This window comes from Mesocricetus auratus, unplaced genomic scaffold (assembly GCF_017639785.1).
Source record: "Mesocricetus auratus isolate SY011 unplaced genomic scaffold, BCM_Maur_2.0 Super-Scaffold_100026, whole genome shotgun sequence".
In the NCBI taxonomy this organism is placed as follows: Eukaryota; Metazoa; Chordata; class Mammalia; order Rodentia; family Cricetidae; genus Mesocricetus; species Mesocricetus auratus.
The window spans coordinates 15840793-15861076 of NW_024429207.1; the positions used below are offsets into that span (position 1 = coordinate 15840793).

At 39.3% G+C, this 20284-nt stretch overlaps 1 protein-coding gene across 3 annotated transcripts in view; it reads left to right on the forward strand.

Moving 5' to 3' along the window:
- Dlc1 (DLC1 Rho GTPase activating protein) overlaps window positions 1-20284 on the forward strand; it is a 359377-nt gene that overhangs the window by 74064 nt on the left and 265029 nt on the right. For 2 of the 3 annotated variants that reach the window (XM_040731982.1, XM_040731981.1), the window contains exons 3-4: window positions 14677-14826; window positions 19306-19446. In XM_040731982.1, coding sequence (XP_040587916.1) covers window positions 14677-14826; window positions 19306-19446 — 291 coding nt within the window. The remainder of the gene's footprint in view (window positions 1-14676; window positions 14827-19305; window positions 19447-20284) is intronic. The other variant, XM_040731983.1, reaches the window with a different exon arrangement.

A 20284-nucleotide genomic window follows, 5' to 3' on the forward strand; every position in this document is an offset into this window, starting at 1 on the left:
AACACGTTGGGTGAGGAAGGGCACGCTTACAACTGCCTTGCATGCATTGAGTTTACAGTGGAGTTCCCTCCAGATTAACCCAGCCTAAACATAAAATATCTAAATTGACAGTAATGTAAGTTGAAAGTCCATTTAATACATCTGTCATTGTTTAGATATGGAATGTCCCACACACAGTCACATACAAAATTTTCCAACTAGTTTCATGTGTCATTTTGGATAGGTATTCAAAATGTTATATTTGGGGCCTGGATGATGGAAGCAGGCCTCCGGGCCTGGATCCTTGGTGGCTCTTCTTTATCTTGGTGCTTTTTCTCTTTCTCTAATCCTTTTCTTCTTCTCATCCCTCCCCCCTCTGCCCCTCCCTCCCTTACTCCCTCTCTCCCCCCCTCCCTCTCTCCTTTCTCCATCTTTCCTGGCTGTCATGATGGACACTGTCATGTTTTATGAGCTTCAACATTGTCAATATCATGTAAGCAATGACACTCTTTCCTTCCCTGGGATTGTTATGTGAGCTACTTTGTCACAGTAATGAGCATGTGGCTAGTACACTCCACAGGCTCATAACTAGCAGAGTCAGATGTTTCTCTGGTGTAGGCATGACTGACCAGGGACTGTCACTCATGTCTGCTCCTCAGCACCTTCATATAGGTTTAGCACAGAGCACAGGAGAAAAGGAAAATTCAGAATTCAAACTGTAGTTTCTATCGAATTTGCAGTGCTGTAAACATGAGAAGTTGTTAAGGGAAAATAGAATGTCACGACTTGGGGACCCCATGCTGGTCTTTCACTGTGTGTTGTGCCTGGACTGAAGCAGAATGCCAGGCTATTCTATGCATGTCTCATCCTATCATACAGCCACTACACCATGAAACATGCGTTTCTATGCATTCTGCCCATGCACCATGTGTTTCTATGCATTCCATACATCCCGACTGTGCTATTTCCCCCATTGCTGTGATACACACCTATAGCAGAACACCTAAAGTGTGGAAGGACTTACTGAGGGTCATGTTTCCAGAGGCTTCAGCTGAGAGGCTTTGGACCGTCTTGGTCAGCTGCATTGTTCTCACTCTGTGTGAGGTGGAACATGCTGGCAGGAGGAATATGTGCCTGAATCTATTTGCAGGAAGCAGAAAAAGGTCGATGGGGAGCCACAGTGTATGGAACCTTCATTTGCAGGCCTCCAGTGACCTATCTCCTCCACAAACTCCCAAACTAGTACCAGCAGCAAGGCACGCATAATCCACACTTGAGCTTGTGGGGAGAATTTCATGCTCACACCATAACACCAAACTTACTCAATTTTAAGGGTCAGGTGTAATGTTATTTTCTCTAGCAAGCTCTACCAGGGCAAGCGGGATCATATTACCGCAATAATTTTTTGTTTGTCCGGAAAATGGAACTTTAGCTCTAAGTTCATTGCACCTTATCTGGTTGTTTGTATATGAGTGTGGTGATAGATTGTTTATGATATAATAAAACTTGCCTAAAGATCAGAGAAACAAAGCAGACAAGCCAACAGGGAGTTCTCAGCTCTGCTGGGGCAGGGGCAACTATCCTGACCTCAATGTAGCTGGAGACTAATTCTCAGAATACAGCATGAGACACTGAGCTCCTATCTTATATACCTCTCTAGTGCTGGGATTAAAGGCATGAGCTCTGATTCTCTTTTAGATAGATTCACTCTCATGGAACCCTGGGTGGCCTTGAACTCCCTGCCTCTGTCTACTGAGTCTTGGGATTAAATGTGTGTGCCATCACTGCCTAGCTTCTATGCCTGTGACTGGCTTTGCGTTCTGATCTCCAGGCAAGCTTTATTAGATCATAAATAATATATCACCACTCATGAGTCTGCCACACATAATGTAAGCCCCCTTCAAAGAAAAAAGAATTTTATTCTTTTCTATGAAGCAAAATATCTAATAATCATTGAACAATGAAAGAGAAATACTAACTCACAACTTCATCTCTGAAATCAGGATAAAGGAGGAAAATTAAGCCAAACTTACTCCAAGACCAATTTAAACATTCATAGAGAAAATGAAGTCTTCAGTGGTAAAGCATCTATTTGCCAGGGAATACATACAGGAAATGAATTTCCTGGGTTATAATTTAGCATTCTAGACAACTAGACTCTCCCTGGCTCACCATTTAGCAAGCTGAGGCTAGGGAGCTGGAGAAATGGCTCAGTAGTTAAGACCTAGGTTCAATTCCCAGTACCCGGGTGGCAGCTCACAGCTGTCTGTAACTCCAAGATCTGATACCCTCACATAAACGTACATGCAGGCAATACACCAATGCACATAAAATAAATAATTAAAAATGAGAAACCTTCCTTAGAAAACATTAGAATACTTAAAGTATTGTTAAAAAGAAAAAAAGAAGGGAAAAAAAGGCCGGCAGTGGTGGCACACACCTTTAATCCCAGAACTTTGGAGGGAGAGGCATGTGGATCTCAGTAAGTTCAAGGTCAACCTGGTCTGTAGAGTGAATTCCATGACATCCAGGGCTGTTAAACAGAGACGCCGTGTCTCGAAAAATCATAGGAGGAGGAGGAGGAGGAGGAGGAATAGGAGGAGGAGGAGGAGGAGGAGGAGAAGGAGGAGGAGGAGGAGGAGGAGGAGAAGAAGGAAGAGGCAGCCAAGGCTAGAGCAATGACTGTATGGTTAAGAGCACTTGCAACTCACCGCTCACACCTACCTGTTACTCCAGTCCAGAGGAACTGAGGCCTGCTTTTGGCCTCTGAGAGCTCCTTCACGTGTATGGTTCACACACTCACATTGGCTCACACAGTCCTTGTGAATAAGTAGAAATAAATAAATAAATTGATAAATCTTTACAAATAAAAAAGGAACCTAGGAAGTCACCTACACTTACTATCTCTAATCTTAGATCATTTTTGCATTAGCTCAAAGAAATTACATAATCTGAAATCCTTCTAATTCTGATTTACTTCATGATCCGTGTCTTTCATAATTAAGCAATGAAAATAATGAATTTTGTCACTAAGCAATATTTATCCTCTAAAATAAGAGATCCAGTTTAGTTTAATGTCCTATCTTGTGAAAATATACAATGTTATTTTTACATATCAATTCAATCCCCGTTAAACACATATCCTATGTAAACACTGCAAAACATAGTATTTTAAGGATACCTGCATCCTGAGTTCATGTTAAAATGCTATGTAGTATTCTTCTTAAGTTCTCTAACTCATATTACTGTTGAGTCACGTGTTGATTTGTGCTTATATAACTGATGGCCTAGAAGGCCTCCCCGCAGTAGACAATATGGATTAGTCAACTGCACAAGAGATTCTATGTCATTAGCCAACTAAATAACAATTAGAAGCCACAACAGCTTGTGTTCCCTTTCATGGGCACAAAGTATATGTTTTCTGAGAAAGCTGGGTGAATCTTTCTAGTGTGGACTGCAACTAAATGATTTACTGTCTTCGTTTCTGGTTGAACGATCATTTGTTTGTAACAATGGGGAAAAATCACCACTTAAAAAATCAATGAAATTTTGTTCCAGGAAAGTTCTCATTTATTTTCTTAATATCCACTTCTTTCAGCATTTTCTTTTTGACGATTATTAATCAAAAGAGGAAGTCACCTGCCTTGTAGTATTAAGCTTATCATACACTTTGCTTCCTGATTGGTTTTTAAAGTCTGTTTCAGAAGCCACCGGATCTCAATACAGAAAAAAATATTTTTAATAATAAATAATGAGTTTATAACTTCAATGAATGCCTCTGGTATTTATAATGAACAGATTCCAGGATTCCATCTCCTAAAATATCCATCCAGAATCTAAAAATAGCCAATATTTTAGAATGTACCTGTGTTATAGGCATGCTATCCCACATGAAGTTTTGAATAAGTATCAGTTCATTTGAACAAATACCAAATGTGTCCTTCCCGGATTATATGTCTGTCTGTATTTCTGTTTGTTTGTTTTTGTTTTCTGTTATTGTTGTTGTTTCTAAGAATTAGCTTTACAGGGGCTGGAGAAATGGTTTAGTAGTTAAGGGTATTTGTTACTCTTACAGAGGTCCTAGGTTTGATTCCAAGAACGCACATGGTGGCTCACAATTCCATTGCTCCAGTTTCAGGAGATCCAACACCTTCTTCTGATCTCCAAGGGCACCAGGCATGAAAGTGACACACATACATACATTCTAACAAAACAACCATACAGGTAAAATAATAAAATAAATGTTTTAAACTAGTTAAAATTAGCTTTACAAAGTAATTTTTAGTCCACAAAAGTCATGTTTTTCCTCCATTTGAACCCTGAATTCATAAATTAATCCAAAGAAAATTAATACTTTATCCATTCATTCAACAAACATTACTGTATGATGATTTGTGCAGACTGCTACTCTGTGGTTCTTGGACTGTTTAAGGGAGGTTGGGTCCTGACACCACCTTTGCAGGACTGATATTTCACTGGGGGAACAAACGAGACACTAATAAACAAGTTGAAAAAGTATGCTGCAATTTTCACCTCCAGAGAAATTATCCCTCTTTCTACTTGTTCAAGCTTCTCTTGCCACCTCCAGTGACACTTCGCATGAATTTTGCTTTCCATGATGTGGGGTTTCACTTCTAATTCAGTTACTTTCTACAGCCTTGTTGCTACAATGGTTTTCTTATTCTTTTTTATTCTATTCCAATTTTAAATGGCTCCTAGCAGAGGGCGACCATGTTCTTAGGTTTATCATTATGGGCTGAAGTCTTTGGTGGAAAGAGATTATCAGGTTGTCAGGCTGTTTATTCTCCAGGGTCTTAAGGGTATAAACCCTCTTCCTTTGCACAGCAAGCATCTTGTTTGGTTGCTGCTGTACTGTTGCGATGATCAAAATATCAATCACAATGCTGTCTAGCATGTGTGACAGTAGGCATTCTTACTTTGCTCAATGTTACACAAATATTTCATTGCTTCAGTGTTGAGGAAAATGTAACAGCACATGGAATAAGGATATTGTTGGTTATTTATTGTGAAAAATTACTTACAAGAGAAACTGAATACCCAGGTTAGTCTCTGCAGCCTTTCGAGACCCGACCGGAATTCCAAAAAGAGAGTGAGTGCCTCTATCCTCAGCCCTTTATTCCACATGCCCATACCCACCTGTAGCCACTCCCAAAATGGGTGTGGTTCAGCAAAGGTGCCTAGATCTCTCCCTACACTTCAGCCTTAGTCTTAATGCTTCCCTCAGTGGTTGTGCCTTAATCAAGTTAAGAACACTGCCTTCTAAGTCTTTGTTAGTGAAGGCAGCTTTTAATATATTTTTATGTTTTTAATAATTATCAGGTGGTTTAAAGCAGATTTGAAATGTTACAAATACCTAGTCTGGCATTTATTTTGTTTTCCTTTTCCTTTAATATATTATTATAAGGATTCATAGATTTATTATTATGGAATTCCTCTGCATTAGAATCTAACTCCAATTGTCCTCATTTTTGTCAGAAGGTCTTTCTCTGTGATCTATAACTGTTCACCAGCACACATGATGAATACAACTGGAGATCTTGTAAAAACAGGGTAGCTTCCTTGGCCTTGTCTGCACCCTGTTAACAGGTAGACATTTTCAGGGCCATACAGGTAAAGTTCAGTGTTGGAAGGAAGGCATCTAGACAGGAAATAGAACGAAGAACTATTCAATAACCAGGTGATTTCATCTGCTTTATTTTAATAACAATAAAATGATACAACCCATATGTGTGTCAGTGTGCTGGTTTTAATAAATGTGCATTTATTCTAGGCATCTAAATGCATGCAGATTAAATGGAAAATAGAACTTTTGGGGTAATTTGTAGAGTAGAATTGAAGTATCTCACTTGCCTAAAATTATTGATGAATAATTAGGAAGCAATCAGAGGATACAGATTTTTTCCAGTTCTGCCATGACACTTTCCCTCCTTTCTTCTAGTCTATCAACACTGAGATTCTTCATGGCTCTTAAATACTAGAGTGCAGCAGCAGCAGCAACAGGAGCCCCAAGTTCTCTGGATGTTGGTTGGTTTCAGATGAAATGTCTACCTTTCCAATAAGTTCTCAGATGCTGTCAGTGTTGCTACTGGGAGCCCTGCACCAAAAATCTCTGATCCATGCTCCAGAACAGAATTGTCAACATTAGCAAATGATTGCTATACCTGTACATTATTGTCCCATAGATGGAATTCAAAGTTCAAGCTAAGGATACACCAGTTTCTTTTACCATGACTTATAAAGAGAAGCAGATTAATAAAACATGAACATAATGATTCATATGAAGCTGTGGTCTTGGCTAATAATTGCTTGTAAGTTAAGAGATCCCTTGTAGCAATGTAGGGTTTGTTTGCACCTTTGCTTTGGTTGGTTGTTTGATTGTTTGGTTGGTCAGTTGGTTGGCTGGTTGGTTGGTTGGTTGATGGGTTAGCTAGTTGGTTGGTTGTATTGGTTGGTTCATGACGGATTCTCACTATATAATGCTAGTTGTGGTTGAATTTGCTGTATAGCCGAGTGTGTCCCCAAACTGTCAGGCCATCTGCCATGACCCCCTAAGTGCTTGGATTGTAGGCTACACTACCACACCTTATGGCAACTTTAAATGACAAAATTATCTGTCCTCCATCACATGTTATTATAATATTGGCACATACATTATTAAAGACATTACACAAACAACTGAGGATTGTACAGAATATGCCCAGCAAGTAAGACAGATTTCAGTTTACTTCCTTGAAGTCGACCAACATTTCCTCTTGAAAAACAGAATGAAAATTAAAGCTGTCATTCTCAACTTGCCTGGAAATGCTGATAGAGGGGAATTACATTATCTTCAACTTCTGACTGTCATTTCATATGAAAATCTTCACTGCTCCCAAAAGGAAAACAACCAAACAGGATTAAATGACTTTCGAGTTCTTGAGACGGGATATTATTTGAAGAAAGGGAAGTCTAGAAAGAGGAATTTATTATCAAATGAAATGTATAACACTAATATGAGATTCCATACCGCTCCAGCTGGCTACAGATCAAATAGCTCAGGGTGAAATGATGCCAGAACTATTGCTGAAAGGTCCCTTTCTTTTATGTGTGAGCAAGGAGTATCACTAGTCCAGAGGAGCCAGGAAGAGGCGTGTGGAACTGAAGACAGTGTCTGGGCCAGCGCCTTGAATTCAGAATCAGGAAGTTGTGGTTCTATTCCTGGCCCAGCCTTGCATTGATTATGGCTATCTCCAGGAGGCTGGGGCTCTTTGACAAGCTAAGCATTCAGTCACTGTTGAATCTGCTCTGCCAAACGACCATGATTTGGAAGCGTCGGCTGTTTCCTTGATAGCTTTTTCTCTCTCTCTCTCTTCCACATGCTTGGCATTAGAACAGAGCCAGTGTGGGCTGGAGGAGACATTTTTCTCTGGACTTTATATTGTCTTCAGTCGGTATGATGTCTGGTGGTGGGTACCTCCTGCCTACCACCATATGTGAATGCCTTCGATTCTGCTGTTTAATTAAGAGCATTTGAAGGCAAACAACATCAGGGAGATCTCTATGTGTTCAGCCTAACCAGTTCAGGGGCATCTGGGAGACTTGTATCCTCCCAGACCCCATCATAATCAAAGTACCCTCGCTGCCCACAGACCAAGTATCTCGTCCAGTGTAAATAAAGAGCATCATTGAGATTTCACCATGGACAACAATTCGTATTGAATAGTTCTGTCCTGATCTGATCCATCTTGTCTCTACTGACCTGCAATTGAGAGATATGCCTAAAACATATACAGCATACATTAGCTATACTTTGCCAACAACTGGTTACAGTGTTGAGACAGAAGCATGTTTCTATTTCTCTGCTACCTGGGTGCACATAGATCACACTCATGACTCGAGTTCAGTGTAGTCAGATAAGTATTTTGTCCTCATGGAAAGAAGACTGTGGCTATCCCTGCATATATGTATTTTCTGAACAGGTACTAGATTCTACACTATTGAGGGTATATGAGCATGGAAATGCCCTGCCCATCCCATGGCTACAGAACACACATGGCAATATATTTAACCCTGGACACCAATCATGAACTGGACCATTGACAGAATTATTCATATCCATTGAAGAGTAAATGGAAACAATGAGGTACTTTGAAAATGTGCCATATGAGAAATGACTTAAGGGAGTGAGGAGTAAGGATACAGCTCGGGGATGAAGTATGTCTTGGCATGCACTTCACCTTAGGCTCGATTTACAGCTCTCCTCCAACTCTAAGAAGTAAACATTTCACCTACAACTATAAAGTAGAAACAGCAGAGTTCTCCAAACATTTGAAAGATAACTTCATATAATTCTTATTCTTTCTCAATCTAGAGCAGAGGATCTCAACCTGTGGATCACGACTCTCTTGTCAAACCTCCTGTCTCCAAAAAGCTATTGACATTACAACTCCTAACTAGCAAGATTACAGTTATGAAATAGCAATGAAAATAATGTTGTGGTTGGGGGGGGGTCACCACAATATAAGGAACTGTATTAAAGGTTTCAGCATTAGAAAGGGTGAGAACCACTGCTCTAGAGGAAGAACCAGGAACATGAGAGAGAGAGAGAGAGAGAGAGAGAGAGAGAGAGAGAGAGAGAGAGAGAAAGATCATTTCTACAACGACCCACAAACATTAGCTTCTTGAGTGTGAAATAGGTTGTGTCTTAGAAAACCAAGTAAGTAGCACATGATGTAACCATGCAAACTTACACTGAATGATTACTCAATACAAAGTCAGACAAAGATGACATCAAAGGTTCTGTGCTTCCATCTCCCAGTGATATGCCTTGACTTAATGAAACATATAAATATAAAAAGCTGTTATACTGAAGCACAAGGAACTTTACAAACAACAGATAAAGCAAGAAAAGCAGACACAGAGAGAGGAGAATAAGAAAAACACTGAATTGAAGTCAACAACCAACCCTGTACTTTACCAGGCAACAGGAGCAATTACAGAAAATAGGTGCACAAAACAAATTAAAGGCGTTATTTCAACTCCCTTAGGTTGCCTAAACCATAGTTCCCATTGGTTTAATAATCGATGCTTTTATTCAAAACTATCTTCCTCCTGCTGTTCCCCAGTCCCTGTTCCTGCAGATCCAATCAATACACCAGTTCATAAGAGCATGTTTCAGCCTGGTCATGTCTTGGTGATCCTGTGGTATCTCTCCAGGGGATGTTACACTACAAAAAAAATGTGGCACATGGACATTTTGTTTTTATCTGAAGTGCCTGTTGCTCAAGATTTACAACATATTCTAAACCGTGTGTCCACCCCTGCCTAAAGAATGAGAGCTGCATTACTCTCTTAAATTAGTTACACAGTTGCAGGTTTCTTTGTGGCGTTTTCTTAACTACTTACTTTTGTTTGGGACCCATTCTTTTCTTCATATCTTCTATATCTCCCTACTATTAGTATTCCTGCATCCACTTTTATAGATTTGTTACCCTCTCCTCTTGGCCAAAGCTTCTATTGTCTCTTGTTGGGCCCATTGTTTTGATTCTCAGCCTCTACCTCTATAGTCATTATCTAATAAATGCACATATAATTAGAAACAAGGAGGCACTTAAGAGAGGACATATAGTGTTTGTCATTCTGCATCTGGATGACCTCAGTATGTCTTCCAGCTCCACCCATTTTCCTACTAATTGCATGATTTCATTTTTCTTTATGGTTGAATAAAATTTTGCACTCTGTATGTATTCCATATTTTAATTATCCATTCATTTGTTTATGGATATCTGGCTGGATTCCATTTCCTAAGTGCTGTAATTAGAGCAGCAACAGTGTATAGTATGTGGTATCTCTGTTGTAGGATATAGAGCCCTTTGGGTGTGTGACAGGAATGATCATGTATGCGAGTGCTCTACTTTCAGCTTTTTTTATTGAAGTTAGAAACAAGCTTGATTCACATGTCAATCCCAGCTCCCTCTCCTTCCCCTCCTCCCCCAACCCCCCCCACAAGGCCCTCCAGCCCCCCATGCAGTCCCCACTCTGATCCCTCCCTGGAGGGCCTCACCCTCCCTGGAGAATCTCCAGAGTCTGTCATTGCATCCAGGGCAGGGCCTAGGCCCTCTCCCAAGAGTCTAGACTGAGAGAGCATCCCTCATTGTGGGATGAGCAGCCAAAGTCCAGAAATCTCCATTCTGATTTACAGTAGCAGAATCAATTCACACCCCCACTCACAGTGAATAAGGGATCATTTTCCCCACATCTTCACCGGCATTTGTTGTCATTTGTTTTCTTGATGATAACCACACCAATTAGGCTTAGATAGATTCTCAAAGTAGTTTTAATTTGTGTGTCTGTAATAGCTGAGGATGCTGAGCCATGTTTTAAAATGTTTGCTAGTTGTTTGTGTCTCTTCTTTCGAGAACTCTTGGTTTAGTTTTATAAATTCCTTTTTTATTGGAATACTTGTTTTCTTGTTGCTTAGGTTTTAGCTTCTTTGTATATTCTAGGATGGGTAGATAGCTAGACAGACTGACAGGCAGACAGATAGATTATCCACCATTCTATAGACTCTCTCTTCAAATGACTGTTTGCTGTATGTTAGATTTTTAATCTCATGAGGCCTTCTTTATTGTTGATCTTATTTTTTCACATTGGAAGTCAAAAAACGTGTGGTTTTCCTATGAATAACCTCTTATCCCTCCATAGTCAATATACATGTGTGTGCAGTTCAGACCTCTGCACAAGAAGGTTACAACTTATTGATCATGTGACATTGCCAGGTATCAAGTGTGCTTTAGGTTCCAAATGTCTTTATTTGCCAGTATTTCAAAAGAACTCAAAGAGTGTATAAAACACAGTACATCACTCCCCATGTCCTCCTAACAAGCTTCCCTGCACAGGGTAAGTTCCCCTCCTTACGGTGACCTCCCAAGCAGAATCTGGTTTGTATGGTGGCCCCTCTTCCCTTCCTCTCCCAGCTTCATCCTCCTAACCGGGGTCTTGTTGTTGACTGATTTCATCTCAGTCTCACGGCCTTTGTCTCAGTCTTCCTTCTACCTGGAGCACTATCTTCCTGCCTCCTCACTGCCTCCCCTCTTCCTGCTCTGCACCTTCACCCCCCTCTGTCCTCCATCCTCTGTCTCTATGGTTACCGCATCAGCTTCTCCTCTTCCTGTTCTGGTTTGTCTTTCACTTCCCACAGAAACCTTTTTCCTGGTTATAATATATTGTATTAACATATTACCTATTAAAATTTTATATATTGTACATTAACATATTATGTTAACTAACATGTTGTATGTTAATTAATATTGTATATGCTAATTACATATTAATATATTATGGACATATGTATGTGGACAAGAACACTGTAGTTATTTATCTCATCCTATTTTTAAATTCCTACATGAGTTTCTATTTGAACCTATTTATGAATCTGTAAATTTCCACTGCCTATTTCCTAGGGTTGATTATAACATTCAGGACAATAGGAGTCTTGTTTTCTTTGCTGATGGGTGTTTAGTCCTTTAAGTGATGCCTGACTTAAAACAGCTGTAATGATAATAAAAAAAAAGGAAAGATAGATGTGTAGAGGCAAGTTTATCACATTGACGTTGGATTCAGGGAGTGAAGTTATAGAAATCCTGGACTCATAAGTAAATAGTTTAACATAATAAAATACTTCTTCATGGACAATAACAAAATGAAATTAAATATCCATTGGAGAAGTGAAAAAGTCCAGAATCTGCAAATACACTATTGTATTTTCAGGCATAAACTATTTGCTGGAGTTTGGCCCTGGATATATGAAAAAGTAGAACTTCATGAGACATTAAAACTTGAGTCTCAAAACTAAGGATAAGGTTATTTAAACAAAGCATGAGACATTTAGTCACTCAGTTTTGGGGAGGTTTTATGGTTGTATGGCATAAAAACTCTTGACATTCCAGAGTGACAGTAATGGGTCATGAGTGAGGAGGTACCCATGGAGGAGAGAGAAAAGAAATAGGATTAACTGTCTAAGAGAATATCATAGGGCAAGACTGGTTTTATTCTTCTGGCAGATCACTGAAATAATTTGACTTTCAGCCAATGGATATAAAACATATTTTTAGAGTATAATCTAGTGTCCAGTTAATGCAAAGACAAATTTGTTTGGAGACCATCGCTGATGGGTTCAGGGTAGCTGCGGATGTACTGCTGGACCCAACTTAAGAGCTGAAAAAATAGCAGCTTCTATTTTACAAGGCTTGTGTGTTCATATTTCTTGGCTGTATTGATCTCACCACTTTTCCTGAAAATGTGTTGCTTCTGTGTTGTATAACTTGATTCAAGTTCTGCTAGGTAGAAAACATGAATCATTGTCATTGAGAATATTACAACTGAGATATGAATGACAGCCAAAGAATGCCACATGCGGATACAGTCATGCACAAATCTTCACCTTCCCAAATATATCTTTGGCTCAAAATAGAAAGAAATTAAGTAAGAAATACACCTGGCCGGGCTTTGGTGGCTCACACTTTTAATTCTAGCACACGGAAGGCAGAGGCAGGTGGATCTCTGTGAGTTTGAAACCAGCCTGGTCTACAGAGTGAGTTCCAGGATAGCCTCCAAAACAATACAGAGAAACCCTGTCTCAAAAAAAAAAAAGAAAGAAAAGAAAAGAAAAAGAAAAAGAAATACACCTGGATAGTAATTTAGGAACTTGATGACTCTATAGTAAGGTTTTTCCTTTTTTTTTTTTTTTTTTTTTGGAGCACTTGAAAGCAAATATGATACAATGATCTGTAGTATTTCCAGAATGTTATTTCGGGTTATAAGCAGGATTTCACTGTGAAAAAGAACTGCTTTGTACATAACAGAGTTCTGTATCATTACTGGATAAAAATATAAATGTTAAGATTTCATTCTTGCAAATATGGACATATTACTGGGCCCAGTAAAAAGTTTGTGACTTTTCTGTCAGTCATTAAATGTTCCTCAAGAAAGGGGCAATGAGACTAAATCAAATCATAAGAGCCACATAGTTTCCAGAATAAATTAGCGGATTTCCAAAAATCTCAATTTAGTTTCAAAGTTAATCTGATTTTATGGAAAAAGAAGTATTAAGCCTTTAAACCAAGGGAAATTTGTTTTCAAAAGTAGCTTATCTAGCTTTGATGGGCTCTACACCCGTGTATATATGGGTAGCACTAACTTTATTGAGTGGGTTATCAAAACATAAAAATAAAAATGAATAAAAAGCATGATGGCACATTTCCCTAGGGAAGCAGATGTGGGTGAGTTTTTGAGTTCCAAACCATCCAGGGATACATAATAAGACATTGTCTCAAAACAAAGGAAAACAGGAAAGTATGAAATTGGCCATGGGAAGTGCTGTGGATGATATGGGGAGAGTTGATGGAAGCAATGGGATTTGGATATTATCGTATTTTATTGTGTATAAAATTCCCAAGAATAAAGAAAAATGTCCAAATAAATTATCTGATATTAGCTCAAGTGATGGTTAATACTAACCATTAATTTAGCAAAAGGCACCTAGAAGAAGGAACTCTGGGCATACCTGTTGAGAGCATCTTGAAGACATGCCCATTATGGGTAGCAACATTCCCTAGGCAGAAGATCCTGGCCTGTGTAACAGTAAACAAATACTCTGCTCACTGGCATGTGTGCCCTAATTAAGTGCCCTCCATCTGCTCTTTGCTGTGAATGTATATGACTTTCTGCTCCAGATTTCTGATACCTTGATTCCCTGCAATGATGACGTGTAGAACCCTTCTTCCCCTCAACTGCTCTTGTCAACATGTCACTGTAACTGGAAAAGAAAGTAATACAACTTAAGTAGTTGATTCTTCGATAATTTTAACATAACTAATCAATGTTTTAACCTCTGAAAGATTGTGCTCTGTATCAATAACAATCTGTTTTAGCTTTTGTAGAAATATATCTGTAGAATTAGAGTCCTGCTGAAGGAATATACCTATAGCAACCCATGGCATCCCTGTTCTAAGTGGCTGAGGAATATAAAAGGACTAAAATAAATGCCCAGGACTTGAAAGCTGGCTTAGTTGGTAAAGTGACAGCCACACAAACCTGGGGACCTGAGTTTGGATCCCCAGAATATATAAAAGCCCGGGTGGTGGCAAGATTTTTCAATTCCAGGTCAGGAATACAGATTTGAAGAGAATCTTGGCCTTGGCATAGCTGGAAAGAGTAATAGGTATTTTGTGCAGAGAACTATCTACCACACAAACTAAAAACTTGCCAAACTTCATGTTTTCATAGTATTTCCATACATCAAAAGATATTAAGGTGCAAATATTCTCTCACAGCATACTTAAGTACAGACTCACAATTATTAGAATCACACAAATAATACACTTGTACTCAAAAAACTGTTATAAAGAAATTCTCCTAATAATACTTATTAGAAAGTTGGAAACATGCATGTGTACTTGTAGACATTCTACTTCTTTTTCATGTGTTGAATGTTCATGTAAAATGCACGCTTGGCACTAGATCAGCCTCTTCTCCATGAAGGGCCCATTAATGACCTGGGCTAGACCTTCTCTTCCCTGTCAAATAGAAGACTGCCCGTTATCCAGTGGCCTTTTTGCTACCATGAAGACAGGGAACTTTTATTCTTTTTCAAAAAATGGCCTTTCAGATTCAGTAACAGCTTTTTCTGTTCCTCAGGAAACAAGGGATGATCGAGACAGAACGCGGCTGGACTCCATGGTGCTGCTAATCATGAAACTGGACCAACTAGACCAAGACATCGAGAATGCCCTCAGCACTGCCTCTTCCCCATCCAGCACCCCAACGAACCTGCAGCGGCATGCCACTGTGAGCTCCCTGCTCCCTGCTCTTTCTCCTGGTGGAACAGTGCCTCTCTGTGTCTGTTTGGCTGTTGTTATTAGTGTTTTTTAGCTTTTAGTTGTTTTTTGTTTGTTTGTTTTCCCAAAAACTGGGGATTAACCCTCAAGTCTGCCCCACACTAGGCAAGCGATCTTCCAATTCATTTTATTACCAGTCCTGTTTTTACTTTGAGACACAGACTAAATAAGTTGGCCAGCTGTCCTTAAACTCACTATGTAACCCTGATTGGCCTTAACTTACTATCCTCCTGCCTTTGCTGCTCAAGCTGACATCTTTAACACAACAACCACCATAATAGTCATCTGACTGACAAGAAACTAGATTTCAACCTTGAAAGCTGATAAAAATGAAACTTTCGTTTTTGGTAATCTTAATAAATTTTCTTATCCTTCAAGATTCATTGCAAATATTTTCCTTGCAGTGAGTTGTACCTAAATAACTTTCTAGAAAAAAAAAACAAACCCTAATCCTTCTCTCCCTAGTGCTGTCTTAGTTACTTGCACATAGTTTTATTTTAGCAAAGAGAAAGGGGATCTAAATGGGAGAAAGTAATGTGTAGTCTTCCAGCCAGCCGCCTGGGCCTGGGCCCTGCTGCAGTTTCAGCCCCCAAATAACACACAGGACACTATATTAATTATGAAGCTGTTGGCCATTTGCTGTTGTTTCTTATTGGCTAGCTTTGACTTAATTATTGACCCATAATTATTAATATATATTTTTATAAGGTCTTATCATACTCAGAATGCAGAATTGCATCCCCTCTTCGCAGGAATCACATGGTGACGACTCCCTTCACTACATTTCCCAGAATCCTCCTAGACTCCTAGTCCCACCTATCTTGCTTCCCTACTGGCCAACAGTGCTTTATTTACATATACACAGGAGAAATGCAGCCAAAGCAATGTCCTACCAGATCACAGGAAAGGATGCTTTAATTTGATTGACATATGAAGAGAGGACAAAAGTTTCACACTCATTTTTCTCTAGTACCTTTAAAGGCAGAAATATCTTCTATTTCATGAGGCCCTAGGACTTGGTACCTCTTTGCCATTCACGGGTAGGAGTGGTTTTTATTTTAAGTTTTCAGGGGTGACTTGTTACAATCTTGACTGTTTTTCTGCCTCCATTCAATTTTTCTCAGTCCCCATGTATTAAATAAAAAATCACAGTTGAGATTTCTACAAAACACCATGTTTTTCACTCCATTTCAAAAAATAAGCCATCCACTGCCTGGGTTCTTTATTATGCAGTAAATGGAAACCAAACACATGAACTATTATACATGATGACTGGATCATTTGTCTACATCTGTGTTTGTATTTCTGCATAAATTGAACTTTAATATTTCAGACACTATCTCATGGAGTACTACCATAATTGTTTCCACTATAAACATAGCATCTGTTTCTAAGATCTCAGTTTATCAATATAATTAGAATAAAGCAAAATAGGTCAACAGAAACATTACAAATGTTAGTGACTGAAAGTCTGTTTTGGAACCCTGCTTTATAACTGACCACCTGAGGCTGTAAGAAAATTGCCTAATTTTTCAATGGTAGGTTCATGTCAGAGAGATAGGCACACACAAAGACTAACTGATAAACTCATAGTTGGTTAGGGAGACAGATGAAAAGACATACATATGCAGACTTATACAGATCTAGCCAACAATTGGGCCAATTGTTGATTCTCTTCTCTTTCCTTCTATGCTTATATCAGACGCTGAGCAAGACATGAACTATACATATTCCTGAGCCTCAAAATTACTTTTCAATCTTGACAGTTTTCTGGGTCACCCTTGTTTTTTTCTGTTCGTTGGTATTCAAAGCTAATGTTAATATTATCTCCCTGCCCTTTCCATGCTTTTTGATAATTGTGCCACGGAATGAAAGGATTCTGATGTCATGATTATGACTTTGACTATTCACCAAGGAGCACTAACCCAGAGAGAGACAAGGGAGACACTGCCTCAGCCCCACTCTCCCACTCCACCACGAACATGGTACACAACCAACAACTCTTATGCTAGCATGCCCACCCAGTTTAAGAACACTTACAAAATTCCCAGAATGGGTTATCGATATAAAAAAAAAAGACTTTAAATAGAGACAGAGCCTGAAATGATGAAAAAAACTTTCATGTGAAGTCAATCTTAAAAAGGAAAGGGTAAAGATCGAGATGCTGCTGCCTAGAGAAAACCTAACAAACTAGCTATGCCCCGGTAGATTCTCCAAATGCCCAAGATCCGATTTTGTACTTTGTGACCCCAAATCGTAACCATGTCTGAGCACCCCACTGTGTGCCAACGCATCCTAACCAATGAGAGCATTCACCTAGAATGAGTGGCAGGTGGAAGAGGGGTGGGGCTAGAGGAGAAAGCAGTCATAGTGTGTGCTTTGCCTTTGATGCTTCGTTTGCTCTCTTGGTCCTCATCATGAGCATGACGTTGCTCTTTTTCATTCCTGACATAAAAACAAAAGCTTTTCTTTATCTTTGGTCAAGCATCTCCGTATATCAACCCTTTTGGGACCCAAAGTTTCATATTCTTTTTACCTAGTTTTTCTTCCTTGAATTGATTCTTGGCCACTTTCCTATCCACTAAATCTGTACTCCCTGTCCTGGATCTGACATCTCAGGAGTAATGGCATTATTACATCTTAACATTTGAGCTGGCTTTCCATGTTGACTTTCACTACTCCTTTGATGTCTGCTGCTTCTCCCGTTACCTCCCCGTCAATCATGTTTTGTGGACATCAATACCCCCTCTTCCTAATTTTGCCCTTTATATCTTCCATCCCAATTCTTTTTTTTTTTTTTTTTTTTTTTTTTTTGGTTTTACGAGACAGGGTTTCTCTGTATTGTTTTGGAGGCTGTCGGTTCAGCCTGGCCTCGAACTCACAGAGATCTGCCTCTGCCTCCCGAGTGCTGGCATTAAAGGCATGCGCCACCACCGCCCGGCTCATCCCAATTCTTTATTTAAGTTTTCCTACTGAATCACTTTGAATATTCTCCCTAGGAATCTCCTGGCTTCCATTGCTTTCTTCTTAATGAATATCATCAGTGATGCCTTACTTTGTGATATGAATATCTATGTAAAAGATGAATCACAAGATTCCCACTATTTTTGTGCCACAGTAGAATGGTATGTGGACCTCTTCCATGGATAACCTGCCACGATAAGAACTCCTCTGAACTGTGTATATTCCATCCACCTGACATGACGAAAGCATTGGGTAACAATGATACTGGAGAGCCTGATTGTCCTACAGGGCATCTGATGGATTACAAAAGCAAAAGTGGGCAGTGTAGTGACAAGTGGGTCTTGTTCACCATTTAGTTTGCTTAAGATGGTTAAGTAGGAAGGGAATGAGTGTGAGATCTCGGAAGAGTTGGCCCGTGATTTCTCACAGTGAGGAGTGGAAAGGAGGATTTCTCCTAAGCTTCCTCCTATCCACTGCCCTATGAAATTACATCTTTAGTTGTGCTTCAGTGGATACTTTATGAGGTTGAGCTTTGAGGTCAGGACCTGAGATTTAATAGCAGCTCTGCCATGGAATGTGAGTTTAATCCAGAGATCTGCCTTGAGTATGGGTGTCATTGTCTCTCCAGGGATGACAATAATACCTTCCACACAGGAGAGCAAGCTGAAACAGATATATGGTCTGTGCAAAGTAACAACCCAAGACTGATACATTGAAAAACTATTATTTCACCTCATATTTATTATTGTGTGGTTAGAAAAATAAAGGATTGCCCTGTTAACCATTTCACTAACTCGTAGATAGGAAGGCAAATAAATGCAAAAGACTCCTGCTATTTAAAAAAGACAAATTAAATGAATCATCTATCACTAATGGCTATACACTTACTGTTTATAAACTACCTGTTTTGGTGGGTTTTTTTGTGTTTGTTTTTGTGTTTTTGTTTTTGCTGGTAGCCATTTCATATTAATTCAGCTTGAAATTCAAGTGAGTCATAGTTTACTTAGGATAAAATATGTTTGTTTATCTTTGATGCAAAGACATAAAATAGTCTGATCTGAAGTCAAGAAATGTGGTTACAATTATGTACATCACACATTCATGTATGGGGATACACACACACACACACATACCTCTTAAAGAAAACAGTGTTGGTGTTCATGTTCATTTACATGCTAGCTAGCTATTATTACATTCCATCGGTGGAAAATGAGTTTCAATACTCATGGTTTGTAATATCATATGGAAAAATGCTACTTACAATGTGAATAAGACTGGAAAGATGTTCTCATTTGGCATTCGCAAGTCCCGGTGAGGAAAACTAGAAGGACCTCACCTTGCTACCCCTGTGACGTTATGTGTTACTGGTGTTACATAAGGAATGGGGGCTGCTGGTGGGAGGAAATGGGTAAGCAGGGGGTGGCACTCATGTGCCTCTTTTCATGGCCATGCCTTTGTTTTTTAGCAGGATCTTGAATCAGGATCTGAAAGCGGAGCAGACAGTATCTCAGTAAATCAGACACAGGTGACTCTGTCTTCTAACCCTAACTCCACCGACCTATCATCCACTCCAGGGAGCAATTCTGGAACCAAACCCAAGGCCATGGTAAGTTGTAAAAAAAAATCCCAGAGCAACAGTCTGTGTTGCTGAACATGAGGTAAGCTTTGATAGTCTCCTGTTCCGGGTGGAAAGGAGACTAATGGAGTCTTTGCTGTATCAACTTGATATTGTTTACTGAAGCATCACCCTAAAAAATGTATCCTGTTTATTTATTTTTAATGGTTGCATAAGTAGTTCACTGAAGTAAGCCCTGCATCCAAAATTATGCAGAACTTTAAACAAGCCAGAATGTAAAATGTGGAGATGAGCTGTCCTGTCTTGTTATCCTAATCATAACGCATACTCATTAGGAAGTCTCTAAGCTTTGATGATAGATGGGTGGATTGGTAAGATGCTGTCGGAGATGATATGATGATACGCAGAACCTCAGATGTATAAAGTCGCCGTATCACACTGTGTGGGTATTCAATGATGTAGAACATGGAAAGCATAGTATTTAATGGAATGTAAGCTACTGTCCTTGTTGCCCTGATTGACAGACTTTACAATGCCATCTACACAAATGAAAGGAGACTTTCCACACAGTATGGTTAACTCTGAATAAAAGATGTTTTCCTTTAAGGAAAATGTGAAGTGCAGTGGGAAAATAGTGTTTGACTCTAAAAGGTAACATTTATGGGGGAAGTAATTACTGCTTCAAATATCTAAAGTCCACACAGTTCCAAAATAGCCTCTCCTAGTTGGGTGAAAATCACAGAGCCGTATTATTTTTTTAATCCCCATGTTAGCTTAACACAGAGAAATGAGTTAGGACTGTTTGTTTTCCTGTCTTTAAAATAAAGGCAGTTCTAAAATGGGACTAAAAGAATACTCTGAATTTAAG